Source organism: Herpailurus yagouaroundi, unplaced genomic scaffold (genome assembly GCF_014898765.1).
Source record: "Herpailurus yagouaroundi ecotype Mexico unplaced genomic scaffold, PumYag 220, whole genome shotgun sequence".
NCBI classification, from domain to species: Eukaryota; Metazoa; Chordata; class Mammalia; order Carnivora; family Felidae; genus Herpailurus; species Herpailurus yagouaroundi.
In genome coordinates, this window is record NW_024412451.1 from 2,513,530 (window position 1) to 2,531,141 (window position 17,612).

Consider the following 17,612-nt stretch of genomic DNA (forward strand, 5'->3'; position numbering starts at 1 on the left):
GGGGGGGGGGGGGGGGGGGGGGGGGGGGGGGGGGGGGGCAGGGGTGTCTTTCCTCTCAATCAGGAGCTGCCTTTCAGCCCCGGGGCCTCTGCAGCAAGTTCAGGCGACATGGTTCCGACCCACCTTCTCTAGTCGTTCATGGGCCTTTTTTTCCTCCTTCTTCCCTCACCTCCACGCCGCCGGGGGACCTCAGGAGACAGATCAGCTGGAGGAAGAAAAGGCAGAGCTGGAGTCGGAGATCGCCGAGCTCCAAAAGGAGAAGGAACGTCTGGAGTTTGTGCTGGTGGCCCACAAACCGGGCTGCAAGATCCCCTACGAAGAGGGGCCGGGGCCGGGCCCGCTGGCGGAGGTGAGAGATTTGCCGGGGTCAGCATCCGCTAAGGAAGATGGTTTCAGCTGGCTGCTGCCGCCCCCACCACCACCGCCCCTGCCCTTCCAGACCGGCCAAGACGCATCCCCCAACCTGACAGCTTCTCTCTTTACACACAGTGAAGTTCAAGTCCTCGGTGACCCCTTCCCCGTTGTTAACCCTTCGTACACTTCCTCGTTTGTCCTCACCTGCCCGGACGTCTCCGCGTTCACCGGCGCCCAACGCCCCAGCGGCAGTGACCAGCCTTCCGACCCCCTGAACTCGCCCTCCCTTCTTGCTCTGTGAACTCTTTAGACACAAACCAAACACACACACAAGGGAGAGAGATTTGGAAGAGGAGGAGGAAGAGAGAGAGAGGGGAAGAGACAAAGCGGGCGTGTGGCCTTCCTGCCTCTCGTGTCTGACTCCCTGCGACCACTGTCATCGGACAGGAGGACCTCCTTGTGTTTTGTGCCGCCTCTTGTTTCTATGGCCCGGCGAGGCCACAAAGCTGGTGACTTTGGGGGCAGGGGGTGGGGAGGGAATGGACACCCCCCAGCTGCCTGTTGGCCCTTTCACCTCATCCCAACCTCTGGGGAGGGGTGGGTGGGTGGCGGCGCCTCGCTTTGGGCAGAGGGAAAGGGGTGCTGGTAGTGGGCGGGGGCGGGGCCGGGGGGGGGTGGAGTCTACTGGAATCTTCTCCAGAGAGGCCCAACAAGGAAATGCCACAGACCGCCCCCCTCCCCCACAATGTCTCCCACGCCCACCCTTCAGGGGGTGACCAGGCTGGTTCTCCCTGCTCCCCTGACCTTAGCTTATTTATCCAACATTTCCACATGGTTAGATCCTCCTCTGAATTGAGCCTCCCTTTAAGGGAAGTTGATGCCTCCTATGATGCCCTCCTACCCAGACTTAGTCTGAAATGTGAACCTTCTTCCCTGATTGTCCAGCCGCTCCCTTCCAGCAAAAGTGGCTCTGATCTGAATTCCTGGCCTCTTAAGGATCTCCCCCCATTCAGCCCCCAGCCGTCCTCTCGGATTACAGTGTTACCCCAAGCCTCCCAGCCTGGCTCAGCCTTCCCTCCTGGCCTTCCTTGCTGGGCCTCTCTGATTCAGGCGGCAGGGGGCGCTGTGATGCCCGTCCTGGAGCGCTTTATACTGTGAAATGAGTTGGCGGGATTGTGGGGGGAGGAGCCCGGTGCGACAGAACCCTTCCGGGGGGATTGTGCCCCCCACGCCTCAAAGCCTTTCCTTGGTCTCCCCTCCCCGCCCCAGCTGCCTCCCTCCCCCCCCACCAGTGAGTTAGACTCAAGGGGTGACAGAATTCGAGAGTGGGGGTGACAGCCACCCATCCGCGTGGCATCTGTCCTCAGGACCCCCAGCCCCAAGCCCTGGCCTTTTTATTTAAGGCCTGACCCCCTACCCCGGCCTAGGACGCCAACTTCTCCTTCCCCTCGGCACCCCCTGCATCCTTTCTAGAAAGGGAGCCGTGGGAGTTTGCCAGGGGGCCCAGTGTTTTTCCGGAGAAGATTTGAAGGCCGAGGCTTTGGCCCCTCAACCCCCCAATATTTTCGGACTGGCAAACTCGAAGGGGCTGGACCCCCGCGGTCCCAGCTTCCCTTCCCCAGCCCGCAGCCCCGCTCCGTTGTTTTTCCCCCCCCCCCCCCCCCGCCCCAATCCCCTTTCCTTGTGCTTCACCTCGCGAGGATTTCATCGTGAGGCAAATTGATATTTTTTAATTTCGGGAGGGCCACGCCGCCTTCTGTGCTGCATGGAAAACATTCCACGTGCCCCGTCCCGCGCCCGCCTCCCCCGCCCCATGGCTATTTATCCCTTTCCTGGTTTCCGAAAAGGCACTTATATCTATTATGTATAAATAAATATATTATATATGAGTGTGTGTGTGTGTGTGTGTGTGTGCGCGCGCGTGTGAGCGTGTGAGCGCTTCTACAACCTCGGCCTAGGTCGCGTTGGGCCCCAAAGCAGTGTGCCGTTTGAATTGGAAGAACGCTGCTTCTGGAAACTTAGGAGTCGGCCCCTTTCAGGCTGTCTCTAATGATCGTCTCGGCCCCTCTGGTTGTTTCTGGCAGTCTGTGGCTGTTGTCTCTTTCTCGAGGGTCTCTTCCACTCCAGTCTTTTCTCTGCCTGTGTTTTTTCACCTGGTCGTTTCCATCTGTCTCTCTTCTGACTGTCCCCGATCGGCCAGCTGTCTCCTGACTCTCTGGGTTTTGTCGGGGACATGAGATTTTCTTTTTGGTGAGTGAGCCTGAGGGATCATAGACTTTTACAATCTGTATCCTTAAGGATTCTGAGTGTGAGTGCAAGACTGTGAGCAGGGCCTGGCCCCTGCCTGCGACAACTTACTGAATCCCCAGCCCCCTAACCCCCTGCTGTATTTGTGATTCTCTTTTTGTATTTTGCACCTGACCCTGGGGGGCGCTGGGGGCTGGCTGGCACTGGGCCACTACCCTCCCCCCCATGGTTCTGCACTGTCGCCAATAAAAAGCTCTTAAAAATGCATCTGCCAAGCTTCAGGGTCTGTTTGCTCCCGGTACCCATCACCTGCCTTCCTTTGGTGGGAGGGGATGAGGTTAGATTGAGATTGCAGACGAGGTTTATCCTTACGAATCAGTCTACGGCAGGACAACAGGACACGGGAGGATAGACAGCCAGAGGGCTTCCCACAGGGCACGCCTCCTCTTGGAGAGGATGAGGCAGAATAGTAGGCGTGAGATACTGACATGCCCAAGGATGTTTCAGAGGCTTCCTGGCAAACGAGGAACTTAGGCAGAGTCCTATATGCTCGGGGTGACCTTAGCGAAGGTCGAATAGGTAGAGAAGCTGGAAACATCCATCCCAAATTACTGAAGATCACCTAAATGTAGTATCGGGGGTCCTCAGGGTTATAGGAACCACAAATTCATGGCTCCCTTTCCACTGAAGACGAATTTCCTTTTGCGCTTCACATGATGATTTTTTCATTTTTGAACGTGCAGGGGCCCACCTAAAATTGAACCCAAAATAGATGAGCCATCCCCAGTGCAAAATTCAAGCCCTCTCTTATTTGCAAGCAGCAAGTACTCTGGGAATTAAGCGAGGGGCCATAGGTCATTCAGATGCCTTCGTAAAGGAATAAGAGAAGTTGTCGTGATGGAATCCCTAAATTTATTAATCGATTTGAAGCATTTGCCAAATACCTACTGCGTGCCCAGCCCGGTGCCGGGAGGGCCGGGGACACTGCTGGGACCGAGACAGCGCCAGGCTCTCCCCTCCTAAGGTTCCCAGGCCAGTGAGGGACACAGACCTCTCAGGGATGATCCAAAGCGCACAGGGTTGGGGGGAACCATGGGGCTCGGAACCTGATCTGGGAGTCAGGAAAGACTTCCGTGAGGAGGACAGGGGAGCTGAGTCCTGGAGGCTGAACAGAGGACATAGAAAGGGATAGAAAAAGACGCAGTGTGCACACAGGACAGTTAGTGCGGACAGGGCTTGATACGTTGAGGGAGGTAGAGGTTCACAGTGGCTGGAGGAAAAAGTGTAGAGAAGCAAGCCACTTAGCGAAGACCCGATTCTGCAGTCTTAAATTCCAGACTAAGAATTTAGATCTTCTCCTGAAGCCACCGGGGGGTGGTGGGGGGGTGAGTCATGGCAGGTTTTGAGCACAAGAAGGGTAGGGGCAGGTTTGTGCTTTAGGAAGACCACTTTCTTTCTTCTTTTTCTCTCTCTTTCTCTTTCTTTCTTTCTTTCTTTCTGTTTCTTTGATTCTTTCTTTCTTTCCTTTTTCTTTCTTTCTTTCTTTCCTCCTTCCTTTCTTTCTTTCATTTTCAAAAAATTTTCAATGTTTATTTCCTATTGAGAGAGAGACACACACACACACAGAGAGCCGGCAAAGACAGAGAGGGAGACACAGAAGCCAAAGCAGACTCCAGGCTCTGAGCTGTCAGCAGGGAGCCCGACATGGGGCTCTGGCTCACAGACCATGAGATCATGACCCGAGCCAAAGTCAAGAGCCAGACACTTAATCCACTGAACCACCCAGGTGCCCCGTTCCTTGCTTGCTTGATTTTTTTCTTTTCTTTTCTTTTTTAAAAAATATTTATTTACTTAAATAATCTCTACACCCAATCTGGGGCTGGAACTCAAGGCCCCAAGATCAGGGGTCATATGCTCTTCTGACTGAGCCACCTAGGAGTCCTATAGGAAGACTGCTCTAATCACCAGGCTGAGGGTAGTTGGCAAAGGGGCAAGACAGGGGCAGGAGACCCGGGCTAGGCGGGAACACCCGTGTGTGCTGCTGGGGAAGCCCAGAACAGGGGCAGGGCTACGAGATAAGGAGGAAAGGACGGAAAAGACATTAGGAGGCAGAATAGACAGGACATGGTGAAAAGCTAGCTTGAGAAAGACAGAACAGGGCAGTGGTGACTAGCATGGGCCAGCGGTCTGAGAGGCCTGGGGCTGGAGGCCTACCAAAGCTGGGTGACCTTGGACAAGAGACTTCATCTCTCTAGACCTCAGTTTTCTCGGCAGCAGAATGGGGCTATGAGTCAGTGAGCTCATGCATGCCAACACCGAGTGCAGAGTGAAGGTGCAGATATCACCATCCTCACTGCATTATTGGGGCCACCTTGATCCCTGCCCTGGGATATCCCCGCCTTCTCTTGGCTAATCCTTGCTCATCCTTCAGGGATCTGCCCAAATATCACCCTGACGCCTCACCCGAACCCAGGTCTCCTTCCTAGATGGCCTCTAAGTTCATTACTTGCCTTCTCAGTAGTTGGCATCTTTGTAGCTGTTAATTAAATGTGTAATTAATGATTACTTACTGTTTGTCTCCTTCACTGGACTGGGAGCACCAGAACCGGGACTGCCATCAGCTCTGTGTCGCCAGCACTGCCCAGTGCAGGACCTGACACCCAGCAAATACTTGTCAAATGAATGAATGAATGAGTGAATGAATATTTGACCGATTAATAAATACATGTGTGAGCAAATGACTGACTGAGGAATAAGCAGGTGATAAGGGAGAGAGCCGGCAAAAGTGTAACCGTAGGAAGAGACCCGCGTGCTGAAAGTTAAAGCTGTGAGGCAGAGGGTTGCAGTGACATCTTTAGGCACCGGGTAGAGGGATGTTCTCTTGATAGCCCGTTCTAGTATCCAGTTGGGAGGGAGTAAAACGGAGGTCGTTGCCGCCCGAAAGGTGGAATTGAACCACTCTGTCGCTAGACAGCTACAGGTTTGAAGCCTGCACCCCAGACCACTGAGGATCATCCGGGCAAGACGCACGCTCCTCCACACAGCTATATAAAAGCCAAGAATCCATATCTTTTTAAACTTATGGTCACATACTTTAGGCTGGTGTGAGATTGTTGATTCTGGTATCTATAAATTCTCCCCGGCTAGGGCACATATTCTTCCAGAATGTTACCTTTCTCTTACATGGCACGAATCAGCCTCCCTTTGGAAACCATCTTCATTTGCATAGCGCCGCGCATTCTGGGAAGCGGTGTTCGAGGACGCGGCCCACTTACTTCTAGGTGTTAAAGGGCCAGAAGCCCCTTTTTCCAAGTGAGAGGTTTTTTTTGTTCTTGTTTTTGGTTTTGTTTTTAAGAGGAGAAACTCATAGTTCGGCTTTCAGAAGACTCTTCCCCGAAAAAATCCGAATTCGAGTGAACGAATGCCAGCTAGAGTTTGACTTACCCCAGCCCGAGACTCCGGCGAGGCGGTTATAGAGCTGGTGCGACACCTGCTGCTCCTTTGAGGAATTTCAACGACCTACGGAGCCCTGTTCGTTCAGATATTTATTGAGCGCCTACTAAGCCCCAGGCACCGTCCTAGACGGCGTAATGACAGCAATTCTGTCCCCATTGAGCTTAGCCACTGGAGATAATCAATTTCTGCACCTATATTTTTATGGCCAAGGAAACCAAGGCTTAGCAACGTATGGTATCGGACCCTAGTTCACACAGCCTATCCCCCAGGGGAATCCTAATGGCTAAGACCAAAATCGCGACCCTTTTATAATCTAAGTCAGTGATCCTTTGACAACACTGTCGTTCCGGACCATATGAAACCTACCTGGGGCTCAAGTTCCCACCATAGCCTTACAAATCCTTATATTCTCGTTCTGTTCACTCCTCTGACCCCATCTCCGACTCCTTTCTCCTCATTTACTTGGCTTTCTGGCTTCTAGATCTCCCGCTGCCCGCACCAGGCATACTTTTTTCTCAGGGCCATTGTGTTTGCTGATCCCCTGTCTGAATCTCGTTTCCTCCACACGTCCACATGACTCACTGCCTCCCTTCATGCTGGCCTTCACTCAAATACCACCACTTGGTGAAGCTTTCCCTGACCGCTCCTTTAAAATAGCAAAGACCCTTCATTCTATCCCCTTACCCTGATGGACTTTTCTCCATCACTCCAATCACCACGTGCCATGTTCTACGTCTGTTTGCTTATTGTCTGCCTCCCTCTAGAATAGCGGTTCTATAAAACTATGGACTTTGTTTTGGTTTATTTCCATGTCCCTACTGCCTAAAGAGTGCTTGAGAACTTAGCAGATGTTTGGAGACAGGTAAATGTTTGTAGGATGAATGAAAGGTTATTATCATGATCCTTCTCTGAACCTCAGTTTCCCCAACTGGAAATCTGATTTCACTGGAGGAATCACAATGAGCAGAGGGACATAAAAGGCTGGGAGGCACTCAGTAAAGGCTGTTTCAATCTCCAACCTGTTGCCAGCTTCTAGTGCAGGTGTCAAGGATGGGCCTGTGGGCTTTAGCCATTCCTGGACTCGTAATTTCAACCAGTCCCTCTTACAAAGCGACACTGTCTTGTGGAAAGTATGAATAGAAGCATCTTTAAGAAAAATTGCTTTTTGAAAACTATTGCTTTTGTTTATTTGTTTGGAGAGAGACAGAGAGCACGTGCGCACACAACTGGGGATGGGGGTGGGGTCAGAGAGAGAGAGAATCCCAAGCAGGCTCCTCTCTATCAGCGCAAAGCCCCACATGGGGTTTGATCCCACAAATTGTGAGATCATGACCTTAGCAGAGATCATGATCTGAGCAGAGATCAAGAGCCAGACGTTTAACCGACTGGGCCCCCCAGGTGCCCCGCTATTTTTTCATTTGGAAATTTAACACATTGACCCTGCCTGGCAAATCTATATTCAAGAGAAGCCCCCTTAAGCCTTCTGTGTGTGTGTGTGTGTGTGTGTGTGTGTGTGTGTGTGTCTAGAGCTGCTGCTAGGCAACCCCTACACACGAAGACTGGGGCTGTAACTACTACTCCCGTAACATCATTATCTATCTCCTAAAATGTGACAAATGAGATGATTTTGGGTGATGCACGAACAAACAGTTTAAATGTTAATAGTTTTGTGTTTATTTTTACTGCTATCTTCTATTTCTGGCAAGTGATCCTCACTTCCTTGGTGGTGAAGTACATTTCTTTTTTAAAAGACATTTGTTTTATTTTTAATTAACCAATTTGAAGGAAAATATTAGATGAAAAATAGAACGGGTGAGAGAAAGATCATGAAGGTCATGAGGAGATGATCGAGGTTTGGAAACAATGTCACAGCTAACAAGCAGCTTGTGTTTACTGGGTATTTATTATATGCCAGGCCCTGTACCAAGAGCTTTGCATGTAGGCACGGTTATGGTGACAGTTTTTCATTTGAGGAAACTGAGGCTCCAAGAGATGAAGTCACTTGCTCAAGGTCACAGAGCCAAGAGGTAGTGAAGCCTGGATTCAAATCCAGGTCTGTGGGTTGTTAGAGGGTCCAGTCTCCTGCCTCCTTCTCCCTCGGTTTTGGAACCCGAGGCCCAAGCAGGCCATGGGGCCTTTTACCTGGTCCCAAGGCAAGTGGAATAGAGAAGTTGGAGGAGAGACATTTGAGAGTGACAAGACATGGCTTCCTGACTTATTAGATGTTGGGGGCCAGGAGCTAGGAATCCAGGACCATACCTAGGTCTCTAGCCTGGTGACAAAGTGGCAGAGGGGCCATCCCTGAGCTGGACATCAGGTAGGACAAGGGAAAGGTTTGGATATGTTTGTGGAGGGAGTTGTTCCAGAAGGCAGCTGGGCACGGGTCTGGGACTCAGATGAGACTGGCTGCCCCCCAGGCAGAGTGTGGGGATCGACTAGTGATGTCTGCCTTGAGCAGAGACAGGGAAAGTGGCTGTCAAAGGCTTGGCTAGCCCTGGGACCGAGGGTCTCTCAGCATCATCCCCTCAATCATTTCAGAATATAAACAGATTATGAGGGAGCTTCTTCTGGAGAGATGGGAAGATTCCTCCTTGGATATCACTTAGGTGCTTTTCAGTGCAGGAAGGTGAAAGCTGGAGGAGGCTGGAAGCACAGGAGGCCTTGGGTTTTCCACAGGAGTCTTTATTACAGTGTAAATCCAAGCTCAGGCCTCCCCTGGGCCCCATGCAAAGCCCTGGCTTTGGGGCTAGTGGCGTCCAGGAGACACCAATCTCTGACGGCGCCTCCAGCGGCGGGGTCGCGGAAGTGCAGGGCGGGCGCCGTATCTAGGCAACTACAACTCCCAGCAGGCGCCGCGGCCAAGGTGCCTCGCCTTTCCTGGACTCCTAGAGCAGAGCCTCTTGGGAAATGTAGTCCTGGCCGCTCAGGCAATTTGCACAAACTCCCTGGTGCGAGTGATCCAGACACCCGCCGGGAAATGGCTCGGGCGGAGGCGGCGGGAGGGTGGGGATGGAAGGGAGATGGAGTTGGGCAGAGGGCTGCGGGGGATGGGGGCAGGCGTCCCGAGGGCAGAGACACCCCTTTCATTCGGCTTTGGCTTTGGATCCAGAGACTGCGGCTGCTGCCGAGGCAAGGGCTCCGGACCCTGGGATCTTAGCTCGGATCCTGAGGGAGAAGCAAGTGGAGTCACAGGTTGGAGCAAGAGACCCATAGGAATCTGAGAACTAAGGGGAAATCGGGACGGGGGAGCTAGCTGTGGGCCCAAAGCCAGCCCCTACCCTTCACCTAATGGCCTGCATTGGGATTGTCTGTCTCCCTTTGAGGAGGGGGCATTGGCCCCAAGAGATTTAGGAACAGGTAATATCTGGGGGAAAAAATTCCTAAGCTTCCCCCTCCCCCAGCCCATCCGTCTCCATTCCGTGCCCTTACTTAGCTTTGATGTGGCTCAACTGATTGGTCACCAATCCCACATACTGGTCCATCTGGGCCTGGGGAGACCAAGAAGGAGAGATTGGAGGGGTTCTTCTCCCCAGTTCATTCAGGAGGCTGCCTCCTCCCCCACCTCCACTTGAGAAATTGGGGAAGGTGGTCCACTACTCAACTCGAAACCTAGCACCATACCCTCGGAAATCAGAAGTTCGAGCCGACGTGTCCGTCAGTTGGGCCAAGCTCTGCGTGGGGAATGATGTCAGGTAGACAAGAATTTGCCAGTAAGTCTGCTTCCTGGGCATGACTATGAATCTCTGAGTGAGTCCTACGTGAGTGCGTCTGTGTGTGAGTCGGGTGAGAGTAGAGGGAACCAGCGTTAGCTGCCAAGTTCCTGCGTGGATTGACTTAAATGCTGGTTCAATTCGCAGTGTTACTGACTTTCGGAGTCTTGATGATGCCGGCATGGGAGGGACTTAGGACTGTCTCTGGCAGACACGTGTATCACTTGGTCGTCAGCTGTGCTGGAGAAGGGATCGTCAGTCCATCTGCCTGTCTCCGGATAGGATACATGTCGGTTGGCCTCTGGTTCTGTCAGTGTTCCGGACAACAGTCCTCTGGCCGGATACTGACCTCGAGGTCAGTCCCTGGCAGTTTCAGGGTGAAAACATCAGTCAGGCCACCTGCCTTGGGGTGGGGCATGTCAGTCACACCCTGACTCTTTCGGGGCAGAAACACCAATTGGTCCTCCTGTCTCTGACAGGGACATCCGTCCACAGGACCCTGGCTGTGGCAGAGGGGGTGGGGGTCATCAGACCACCCATATTTGGCTGGGACACTGCCGACCGAGGTCCTGTCACGCTCACCTGGTGTTGCCGGTACAGGAAGGGGACAGTGAATAAACCGATCACTCCTGTAGGCACAGAAAGGGAGGTCAGGGTTCTCCTAAGACATTAGCAGTTCCATCTAGAACCCTGTCCCCCCACCAAACCCCAATGACCCACTTCCCCACCTGCTCCCCACAGCCTTCCCGGCTCACCCAGAATCAGAAGAGTCAAACCATTGAAGACGGCACCCACGAAGGTCAAGATGTAGAAGAGAAGGGCCAGCTGGGGGGGGAGGGTCAGGTCAGGGTCAGCAGAGCCTAGGGGCACTCCCCAGGTTGCGAACTTACCCAGCAACGGCCCTCCTACCCCCCAAGGGCAGCAAGGCGAATGGTGGGAACCCAGGAGGGGGTAGGAGGGAGTGTAGGTTTCGAGGCACCTTGAGGGAGTCCACAATGTCCTCTACCAGGAAGAAATGCCGCAGCTGGATGGCCAAAGAGACCACTCGGGAGGCAATCTGCTGGGACAGACGTTCCATCTGCTCCCGAGTCAGGGTCAAGTCCACATCCAGATAGGCCCTGAGAGGACAAAGGGGTGTAAGGCAACTCAGTGTGTGGAGCAGCCCAGGCTGAGGGTTGTGGCCGGGACAAGGGCAAGAAATAGGGGTTGAGGAGAAGGCTAGGGCTTTTAGCCCCAAAGAGGGCTAGGGTCAAGGTCAGGGTCAGGAGATGGGATGGAGGATTCAGGGGAAGAGGTTAGGATCGGAGGTTAGGGCTGGAAGTCAGGGTCAGAATGAGGCTGGAGTCAGAAACACGAATAGGATGGGTCACGAGCAGCGCCTGATTTGAGGTCGAGGGTCAGCCCGCCCAACACGGGTTCAGACCGAGGTCGAGGTTAAGGGCCGGGGGTTCTCACTGGAAGGGGTTGGCACCGTCGCCCCGGTGCACGGCCTGCAGCACTTTTCGGTAAACCCTGAGAGAGATGGTGCCACAGAGCAGCAACAGGGCCACGTGGGCGGTCACGGACACGATGCTAAAGTGCAGGAGGCAGAGGAGGGAGACCATGAGGCCTGTGAAGACCACGCCTGACGTCCTTGTGTCCTTCCAGTACAGCAGGTCCGCCACTGTGGAGGGAGAGGGGGCGATCAGGCTGGGCTTTGGACCTGGCCTGGCTGATCTCTTGACCTCCCCCTTCCCAACTCGGGGCTGAACCACGACGTCTCGACGCATCTGGCCTGAGCCTGAACTCAATTTCCCAATTTCCCGTTGTCTTCTTTGATTCGGAGCTGCTTCCCCTCGTCTCCTGGAAAACCCAAGGTAGCAAGTCCCCTCAGTCTCCGTCCCTCCCATATGTTATGGGTGGATACAATTTTTAGTCATTATTTATGGAAAATGGAATCATCTATATACTTCTTTTGGGTTTTGGTTGTGCTTTTTAGTTAGAGAGAACGCGTGCGGGTGCGGGCGAGGGGCAGAGGGAGGAAGAGGGAGAGAGAATTTCAAGCGGGCACCAAGCTCAGCACGGATCCCGACCTGAGGCTGGATTCCCACAACCCTGGGATCATGACCTGAGTGGGAATCAAGTCGGACACTCAAACAACTGAGCCACCCAGGTGCCCCTTAGTTCATTCTTTTTAAGGGCCCCATGAGATTCTGTAGTGTGGCTGCACAATCATACATTTCATTCAACCGTGTATTAGTGCTGGGCCATTCACTTAGTTTCTTAACCCTCACTCCTCCACCGCGGTGCACGCACCAGCCTTCTACAGATGTTCTTAACGTTCTGCAGGGAGCTTCTATTTCTGAGACAGAATCCCAGAGGTGACATGGCTGGATGGACTGGTTATGGATTTTTGAACGCCGTAAATATTATCAGATCGCTTACGAGCAAAACTGTTAACAGTTTGCATTTCCACGAGCAACTTTCAGAGTGATCTTTTTGCAGCATCCCGCCCAGCAATGGTTATTCTCGTTCTTTTGGTGGTTTTTGCCAGTCTGACAAGTATAAAGTGATAGCTGCTTGAGACTCCCACCAACACCCTTCTCTAAGTCCTAAATGCATTAATAACAACATCCTCCTTAAATATATATATATATATATATATATATATATATATAACAACATCCTCCTTTCTAAGCCCTAACTCAAATTTCTGACTCCTTTCTGAGATGCTAAGCTCACCTCACAAGCCCAACCTGAGCCCTGACCAATGACTTCCAGACTCCAACGTTTTATTGATTTCTTTTTAAATGGGCTCTATGCTGGACGTGGGGTTTGAACTCATGAGCCTGAGATCAAGAGTGGAGATCGAGAGTTACATTCTCTACCGACTGAGCCAGCCAGGCGCCCCTCCAACGTTTCACTGTGCCCATCTAAACGTTTAACAGCCCTCCCAATAATATGATCCCATCTGAGCCTTGAACCCTTCCAGACCCCCTCCACCCTCACTCTGATAGAACTCTGACCCGTCTTGACTGGTGCACCTCAGAGTCTGACTCTCCTCACTTCTGTGTCTTCCTTATACATAGTCTCCCATCTATCTCTAACTAGGGCAGGCCTCCCCCCACCCGCAATGCAGGGCCCTCCCCTGCAGGCTCCCCAAGGCCTGTGCCAGTGGGTGGAGGAGGGGCCGGGTCGCCTGAGGCGGGGGCTAAGTTTAGGCACGCTGGGGGGGAGGGGGCCTGGCCCACAGCTGTGCTGGCCTGTCCAGCTCCTGAGTGACAGCACCGCCTGGGCCTGAGGCTGGGGGAGGGGGCCTCCCTGCTCTTGGGCCCCAAAGCCTCTGCCCCGGGGAGAGAGGACCCCACGCTCCCTCCACGCCCTCTCTAGACACCCCTGCAGCCCCCCAGCCCCAGCCTGCAGCGCTGGGGAATCCGGGACCAGTAGGAAACATACCGGCAGATTTGAGGGACATAAGAGAGAATCTGGACCCATTTACACAGTCCCCCAACCCCAGTCCCCCCAGCCCGCTCCGAAAGCCCACCTTTACTCCCCATCTCCGCTCCGAGTGAGTGAGAGGCTGCGGACACCGCTACTTCTCAGGGATTTTGCCCACTTCGGTGGAACCCGGAGGGAGGGAATAGGGGGCGGGGCCCCTGTGGGCCCAGCCAATGGCTCTCCACAGGGGTGGGGACAGTTCCAAAAAGGGGTGGCTCTTTTGGTAAACACCCGAAAGCAGTGATGTCTATCACCAACCCATGGCGTTTATGGAAGCTAAGCGTATTTTAGAGAAAGGTGGGGTCTACACTGGCCAGTGGATACGGTGAGGCAAGAGGAGAGTTTTTAAAAGGCGTAGAGTTTACTTATAAATGCCCCACGGCCACATCCAGAAGACAGCCTTCCCCCTCCCCGCCCCCCCCCCCCCCAGGGGATCTGTCCTGTCCAAAGTCAGCCTCTAGGAGGAGCACTCCAAAAGAGGGATGATGATGATGATGATGATTATTATTTTTTTTTTAGCAATCAGCCAATCCTAAGGCTCAAAGCAGGGCTAACTTCTCAAGTGGGAGGGCGAACTATATAAAGAGCCAATGGCAATCTTAGATAACGGGAAAAAAAATTTTTTTTTAAAGGATGGAGTTTATACCTAGCCAACGTCCACACCTCCTCTTCTCCGCCTCCTCACTTCCTTCGCAAGGTTGGTCCCTTTAAGTTCCATTTCTCCTACCCTCTCTGTGATTCAAAAGAGAACCTTTACTTTACCTAGAAGGAGTGGTTCCAATGTGAATTCTGATTGGTCCGTGCTATCCAGGCACTGCCCCGTGATTGGCTCCCGCTCCAGAGGCCCCCACGGCTCTTCCTCTTTCTGGGCCAGTGAGGGCTCATCAGGCCAAGAGTTCGAATCCCGGGATTGGGATGGGGACGGGGTACCCGCCTGGGGAGTTCCAGAGCCAGGGCTGGGCTGCGGAGTCAAGACTGCCGGAGGCGGAGACTGAGGGACCCCGTGTTGCAGGTCCAGTCCTGGCAGTTAGAGAGAGAAGGCTGTGTGAGCTTTCGCCTTGGAGGTGCCCTGAGGAGAGACCACCCACCCCTGGTGGCTTCGATCCCAGAACCTCGGACATCTCACCTTTCCCAGCCTCTCCAACCTCCGATCCGTCAGGCTCCTCGTCCTCCAGCGGAGTGGAGCTACTGGTGGCAGAATCTTCCCCGGACCCTGCTCCCCGGGCCGCCCAGTCCAGCCGGTCGAGCTGGAGCCCTAGATCCTCCAGGGGGCGTTCTACCGGAGGGGCAGTGTCGGGGTCACCGCGGCGCCCAGGCTCCGGGGATTGGCTCAGGCTGGGGATGCTCTCCAAGCTGTCGCCCAGGCCAGGCTGAGGGGGTGGGTCTCGCGGTTCTGAGACTGAGCGGCCCTGAGGCCGGGGGCGGCGGGCAGCTGAATCCCGGCGCGCCCCAGAGCCCACCACACCGTCGAAGGCGATGTAGGAGAAGGTCAGCTCCCTGGGGGTGCCCCAGTCCTGCGACGTGGTCTCTTCCTCGTCGTCCTCTGAGAATTCTCGGGCCGTGTGAAGCTCCCGAAAATCCGAGTCGTCGTTCGCTCCTGCAGTCAGCAAAGGGGGACGTAAGCTGCACGAAGCAGGGCCCTGACCCACTCTCCCCAACCCTCCCCCCCCAACTGTGAGCCCCTTCAAGTCCCGCTCTCACATCCTCTCCCTCCACTTACCTTCTGTGGAATCAGGGGTAGAAGAGGCTGTAGACGGAGCTTCTTCTGCGAGAGGGAAAGAATCGAAGATTCTTAGAAGCTTAGCCTGTCGAAATCACAGAAGTGTGCCAGTCCTGGAAACTTGGACGGTCCGAGTTAAGGGATCTTAGAATATTTGAATCACAGGACCATTCTGCATACAGACTGTAAAACCTTACTATACTGCTATCAGGAGCTCAGCCTTCAAATATCCGGGAGTCTTAATCTTAGAATCTTCAAATTAGGACTTTTAGGAAGTTTCAGTTAGTTCATTCTTTCAACAACCATTTATTGAGCACCTGCTATATACCAGGCACTGTTTTAGACTGAGAATACAAATGTGAACAAAACAGACAAAATCCCTGCCCTCGTATAACACTCCATGGGGGGAGATAGACAACACAGGATTAAATATATGATGTTGGGTGCTAAGTGTGTAGAGAAAAATAAAGCAGGGTGAGGGGAGAGAAATTGAGAGGGTGCTATTTCAGACAGGGTGGTCAGGAAGACCTTCTTCCTCTCCTTCCTCCCCCTCCTCCTCCTCCTCTTCTCCTTCTCCTTCTTCTTCTTCCTCCTCTTCCTCCTTTTCTCCTTTTCCTTCTCTTTCTTTTAGTGAGCTCTATGACCAAGGTAGGGTTCGAACTGATGGCCCCAAGATCGAGAGTTGCATGCTTCACTAACTGAGGCGGCCAAGCACTCCAGGAAGACTTCTTTGATAAGATGACATTTGAGCAGAGACGAATGAAGTGAGGAAGCCATACAGATGTCCAGGGAAGAGTCTTCCAGGCAGAGAAAAAAGCCCAGTGCAAAAGCCCTGAGGCAGGCACTACGTTGGGCATATTTGAGGAACAGGGAGGTGTGAAGGTATGACTGGAACAGAGTGATTGGGTGGGAGACGAAGGCAGGGTGGTGGTCGTGGTGGGGATCATGTAGGGCCTTCCTTTGTAAGCCCAGGTAAGGACACGATCTTGGAATGTTGGGATGATACTCTAAAATGCTGAAATAACAAATTCTTGGAATTTTGGCATCTGAACTCCTAAGATATGCAAGTGGCTAGGTCTGAGAATGCTGAAATTCTCTGCTGTGGGAGCCACAGGGGTGTGAGACAGAGAATGTTAGACGAGGACTGTTAGAGATCTCAGTGGGGTCTCAGAGATCGTGGGGATCAGGTCTCAGAGATCATGGGGATCAGGTAAGGCAGTTTCAATTGTGGAACCTAGCCCCTCAGAGCTAGCCTTGGGCTTTGCCGACAGGAGATGCTTAATGCTGTTTGGAAACCGAAATCAGATACCCCCTGCTCCCACCTCGTTTTGGCAGCTGGGGAGTCGGAGGCTGGGAATTAGAGGCTCGGAGTGAAATGGGTTACTACTAATCAGTGGTAAAGCCCACTAAGGACCCAGGAGTCCTGGCCCCAACCCAGGGATGGTTGTGTCCAAGGGACGGGATATTGGACAATTTGGGCGAGGTCGGGGCAGCCTCTGAGTCTGGGCAGAAAACGGAGGTGGGATGCGAAGATGGATGATGTGGGGGCTAGATCCCTCTTCTCTATCTTGGTTCCACCCCTCCATTCAACTCCCCTCCCCGCCGCCTGCGGCCAGCACCAGGGCGAGGGGACAGCTCCCGGCGAGCGTCCTCATCTCTGGGTGGGGTCCGGCGCCATATCCCAGAGCCCGGCGCTCCCCCCCACCGCCAGCTATTTCAGTGCCCCCCACCTCCTCCCTGACTCACTCAGGTCCTCCGGGTCAGGTCGCCCCCGTCGCCGCTAGAATGCGGGGGGAGGGGAGAGCTTCCTTTGTCTCCTTCGCCTCCTCCCCCATCCCAATTCTCCCGCGGCCCGGCACCGAGGGGTTACTGGGGAGGAGCCCACCCGGGCCTGTGAGCCCCACACCCGGCCTGAGCCTCCCGCTACTCACTGCAGTGGGCGAAGACCGGCAGGACCTGCCCCATGGCCCTCCTCGGGCCTGCATCGGGACCCCCGCCCACTCCGGCCACGCCGCCCTGGGCCTGGGGCCTCGGGCGCTCATCTCCGCCGCGCCCACGACGCCGCCGCCATCCTCGCCGCCTCCTCCTCCCGGGCCGCTCCAGCAGCCGCCGCCGCCGCCGCCGCCCTCTGCTCCGCTCGGCGGGGGCGGGCGGGGCCGCGGCTGGGAAGGCACTGCAGCGCGGGGCCGGGGGCGGGGCCAGAGGACGAGAGGGGCGGGACCTGAGGAAGGGCGGGGGGGAGGCGGGTAAACACCGAGGGGCCAGGGGTGGTGGAGGTGGGCGTGGCTTTTCTACGAAAGGGGCGGGGCTAGAAGGTTACACCACCCGGCGGAAAAGGCGCGGAAGGCGGTCTGAAGGGCGGGGCCTAGATGGAAGAGGGGGCGGCCTCTAGCGGCAGAGAGGCGGAGCCTAGGATAGGGTAGTGAGAGGGGCTCAGGAGGGAAAATGATGAAGGAACCTAGAATGGGGGCGTGGATCTCAGAGTGGGTTGGGGCGGAGCCAGGGGAGGTTTTCAGGAGAGGGTATAAAGATTCTACCGCTCTGAGGTAGGGTCTGAGCTGAGATCCTAAGAGGGAGTGGGAAAGGGGGCAGGAGAAACTACTCAGAAAGTTTGAGAAAAGGGGAGGAGCTCAGATATGGGTGGAGCT

At 54.3% G+C, this 17,612-nt stretch overlaps 2 protein-coding genes and 1 non-coding gene across 5 annotated transcripts in view; 1 reads left to right on the top strand and 2 right to left on the bottom strand.

Annotated features, from left to right (window-relative positions):
• The window catches only part of FOSB (FosB proto-oncogene, AP-1 transcription factor subunit), a 7,056-nt gene extending 4,188 nt beyond the window's left edge, over positions 1 to 2,868 (top strand). For both annotated transcript variants that reach the window (XM_040457427.1, XM_040457426.1), the window contains exon 4: positions 194 to 2,868. In XM_040457427.1, coding sequence (XP_040313361.1) covers positions 194 to 655 — 462 coding nt within the window. In that variant the 3' untranslated portion in view covers positions 656 to 2,868. The remainder of the gene's footprint in view (positions 1 to 193) is intronic.
• A 2,667-nt stretch (positions 2,869 to 5,535) lies between these two features.
• Positions 5,536 to 5,622, bottom strand: TRNASTOP-UCA (transfer RNA opal suppressor (anticodon UCA)). The gene has a single exon. It is a non-coding gene; the product is annotated as a tRNA-Sec (tRNA).
• Positions 5,623 to 8,718: 3,096 nt separating this feature from the next.
• Positions 8,719 to 17,063, bottom strand: RTN2 (reticulon 2). 2 transcript variants are annotated; one of them, XM_040457416.1, is made up of 10 exons: positions 16,896 to 17,063; positions 14,965 to 15,009; positions 14,371 to 14,841; positions 14,007 to 14,264; positions 11,223 to 11,430; positions 10,747 to 10,885; positions 10,523 to 10,592; positions 10,350 to 10,396; positions 9,487 to 9,545; positions 8,719 to 9,222 (listed from the first exon to the last, which is right to left on the bottom strand). In XM_040457416.1, the coding sequence occupies exons 1-10, from the start codon at positions 16,927 to 16,929 to the stop codon at positions 9,141 to 9,143; spliced, it is 1,413 nt and encodes a 470-aa protein (XP_040313350.1). In that variant the 5' UTR covers positions 16,930 to 17,063; the 3' UTR covers positions 8,719 to 9,140. The 2 variants fall into 2 exon arrangements, with proteins under 2 accessions (XP_040313350.1, XP_040313351.1); XM_040457417.1 differs by lacking the exons at positions 14,007 to 14,264; positions 14,371 to 14,841; positions 14,965 to 15,009; positions 16,896 to 17,063 and adding an exon at positions 13,291 to 13,408.
• Between the last annotated feature and the right edge of the window lie 549 nt (positions 17,064 to 17,612).

Excerpts from the sequence above, each read along its gene's own strand:
- RTN2 (XM_040457416.1), bottom strand. The coding sequence starts at position 16,929 with ATGGGGCAGGTCCTGCCGGTCTTCGCCCACTGCA. Across the intron at positions 15,010-16,895 it reads GCCGGTCTTCGCCCACTGCA|AAGAAGCTCCGTCTACAGCC; the intron begins GTGAGTAGCGGG and ends TCCCTCTCGCAG. Across the intron at positions 11,431-14,006 it reads ATTGGAACCACTCCTTCTAG|TGGCGGACCTGCTGTACTGG; the intron begins GTAAAGTAAAGG and ends CTCCCTCCACAG.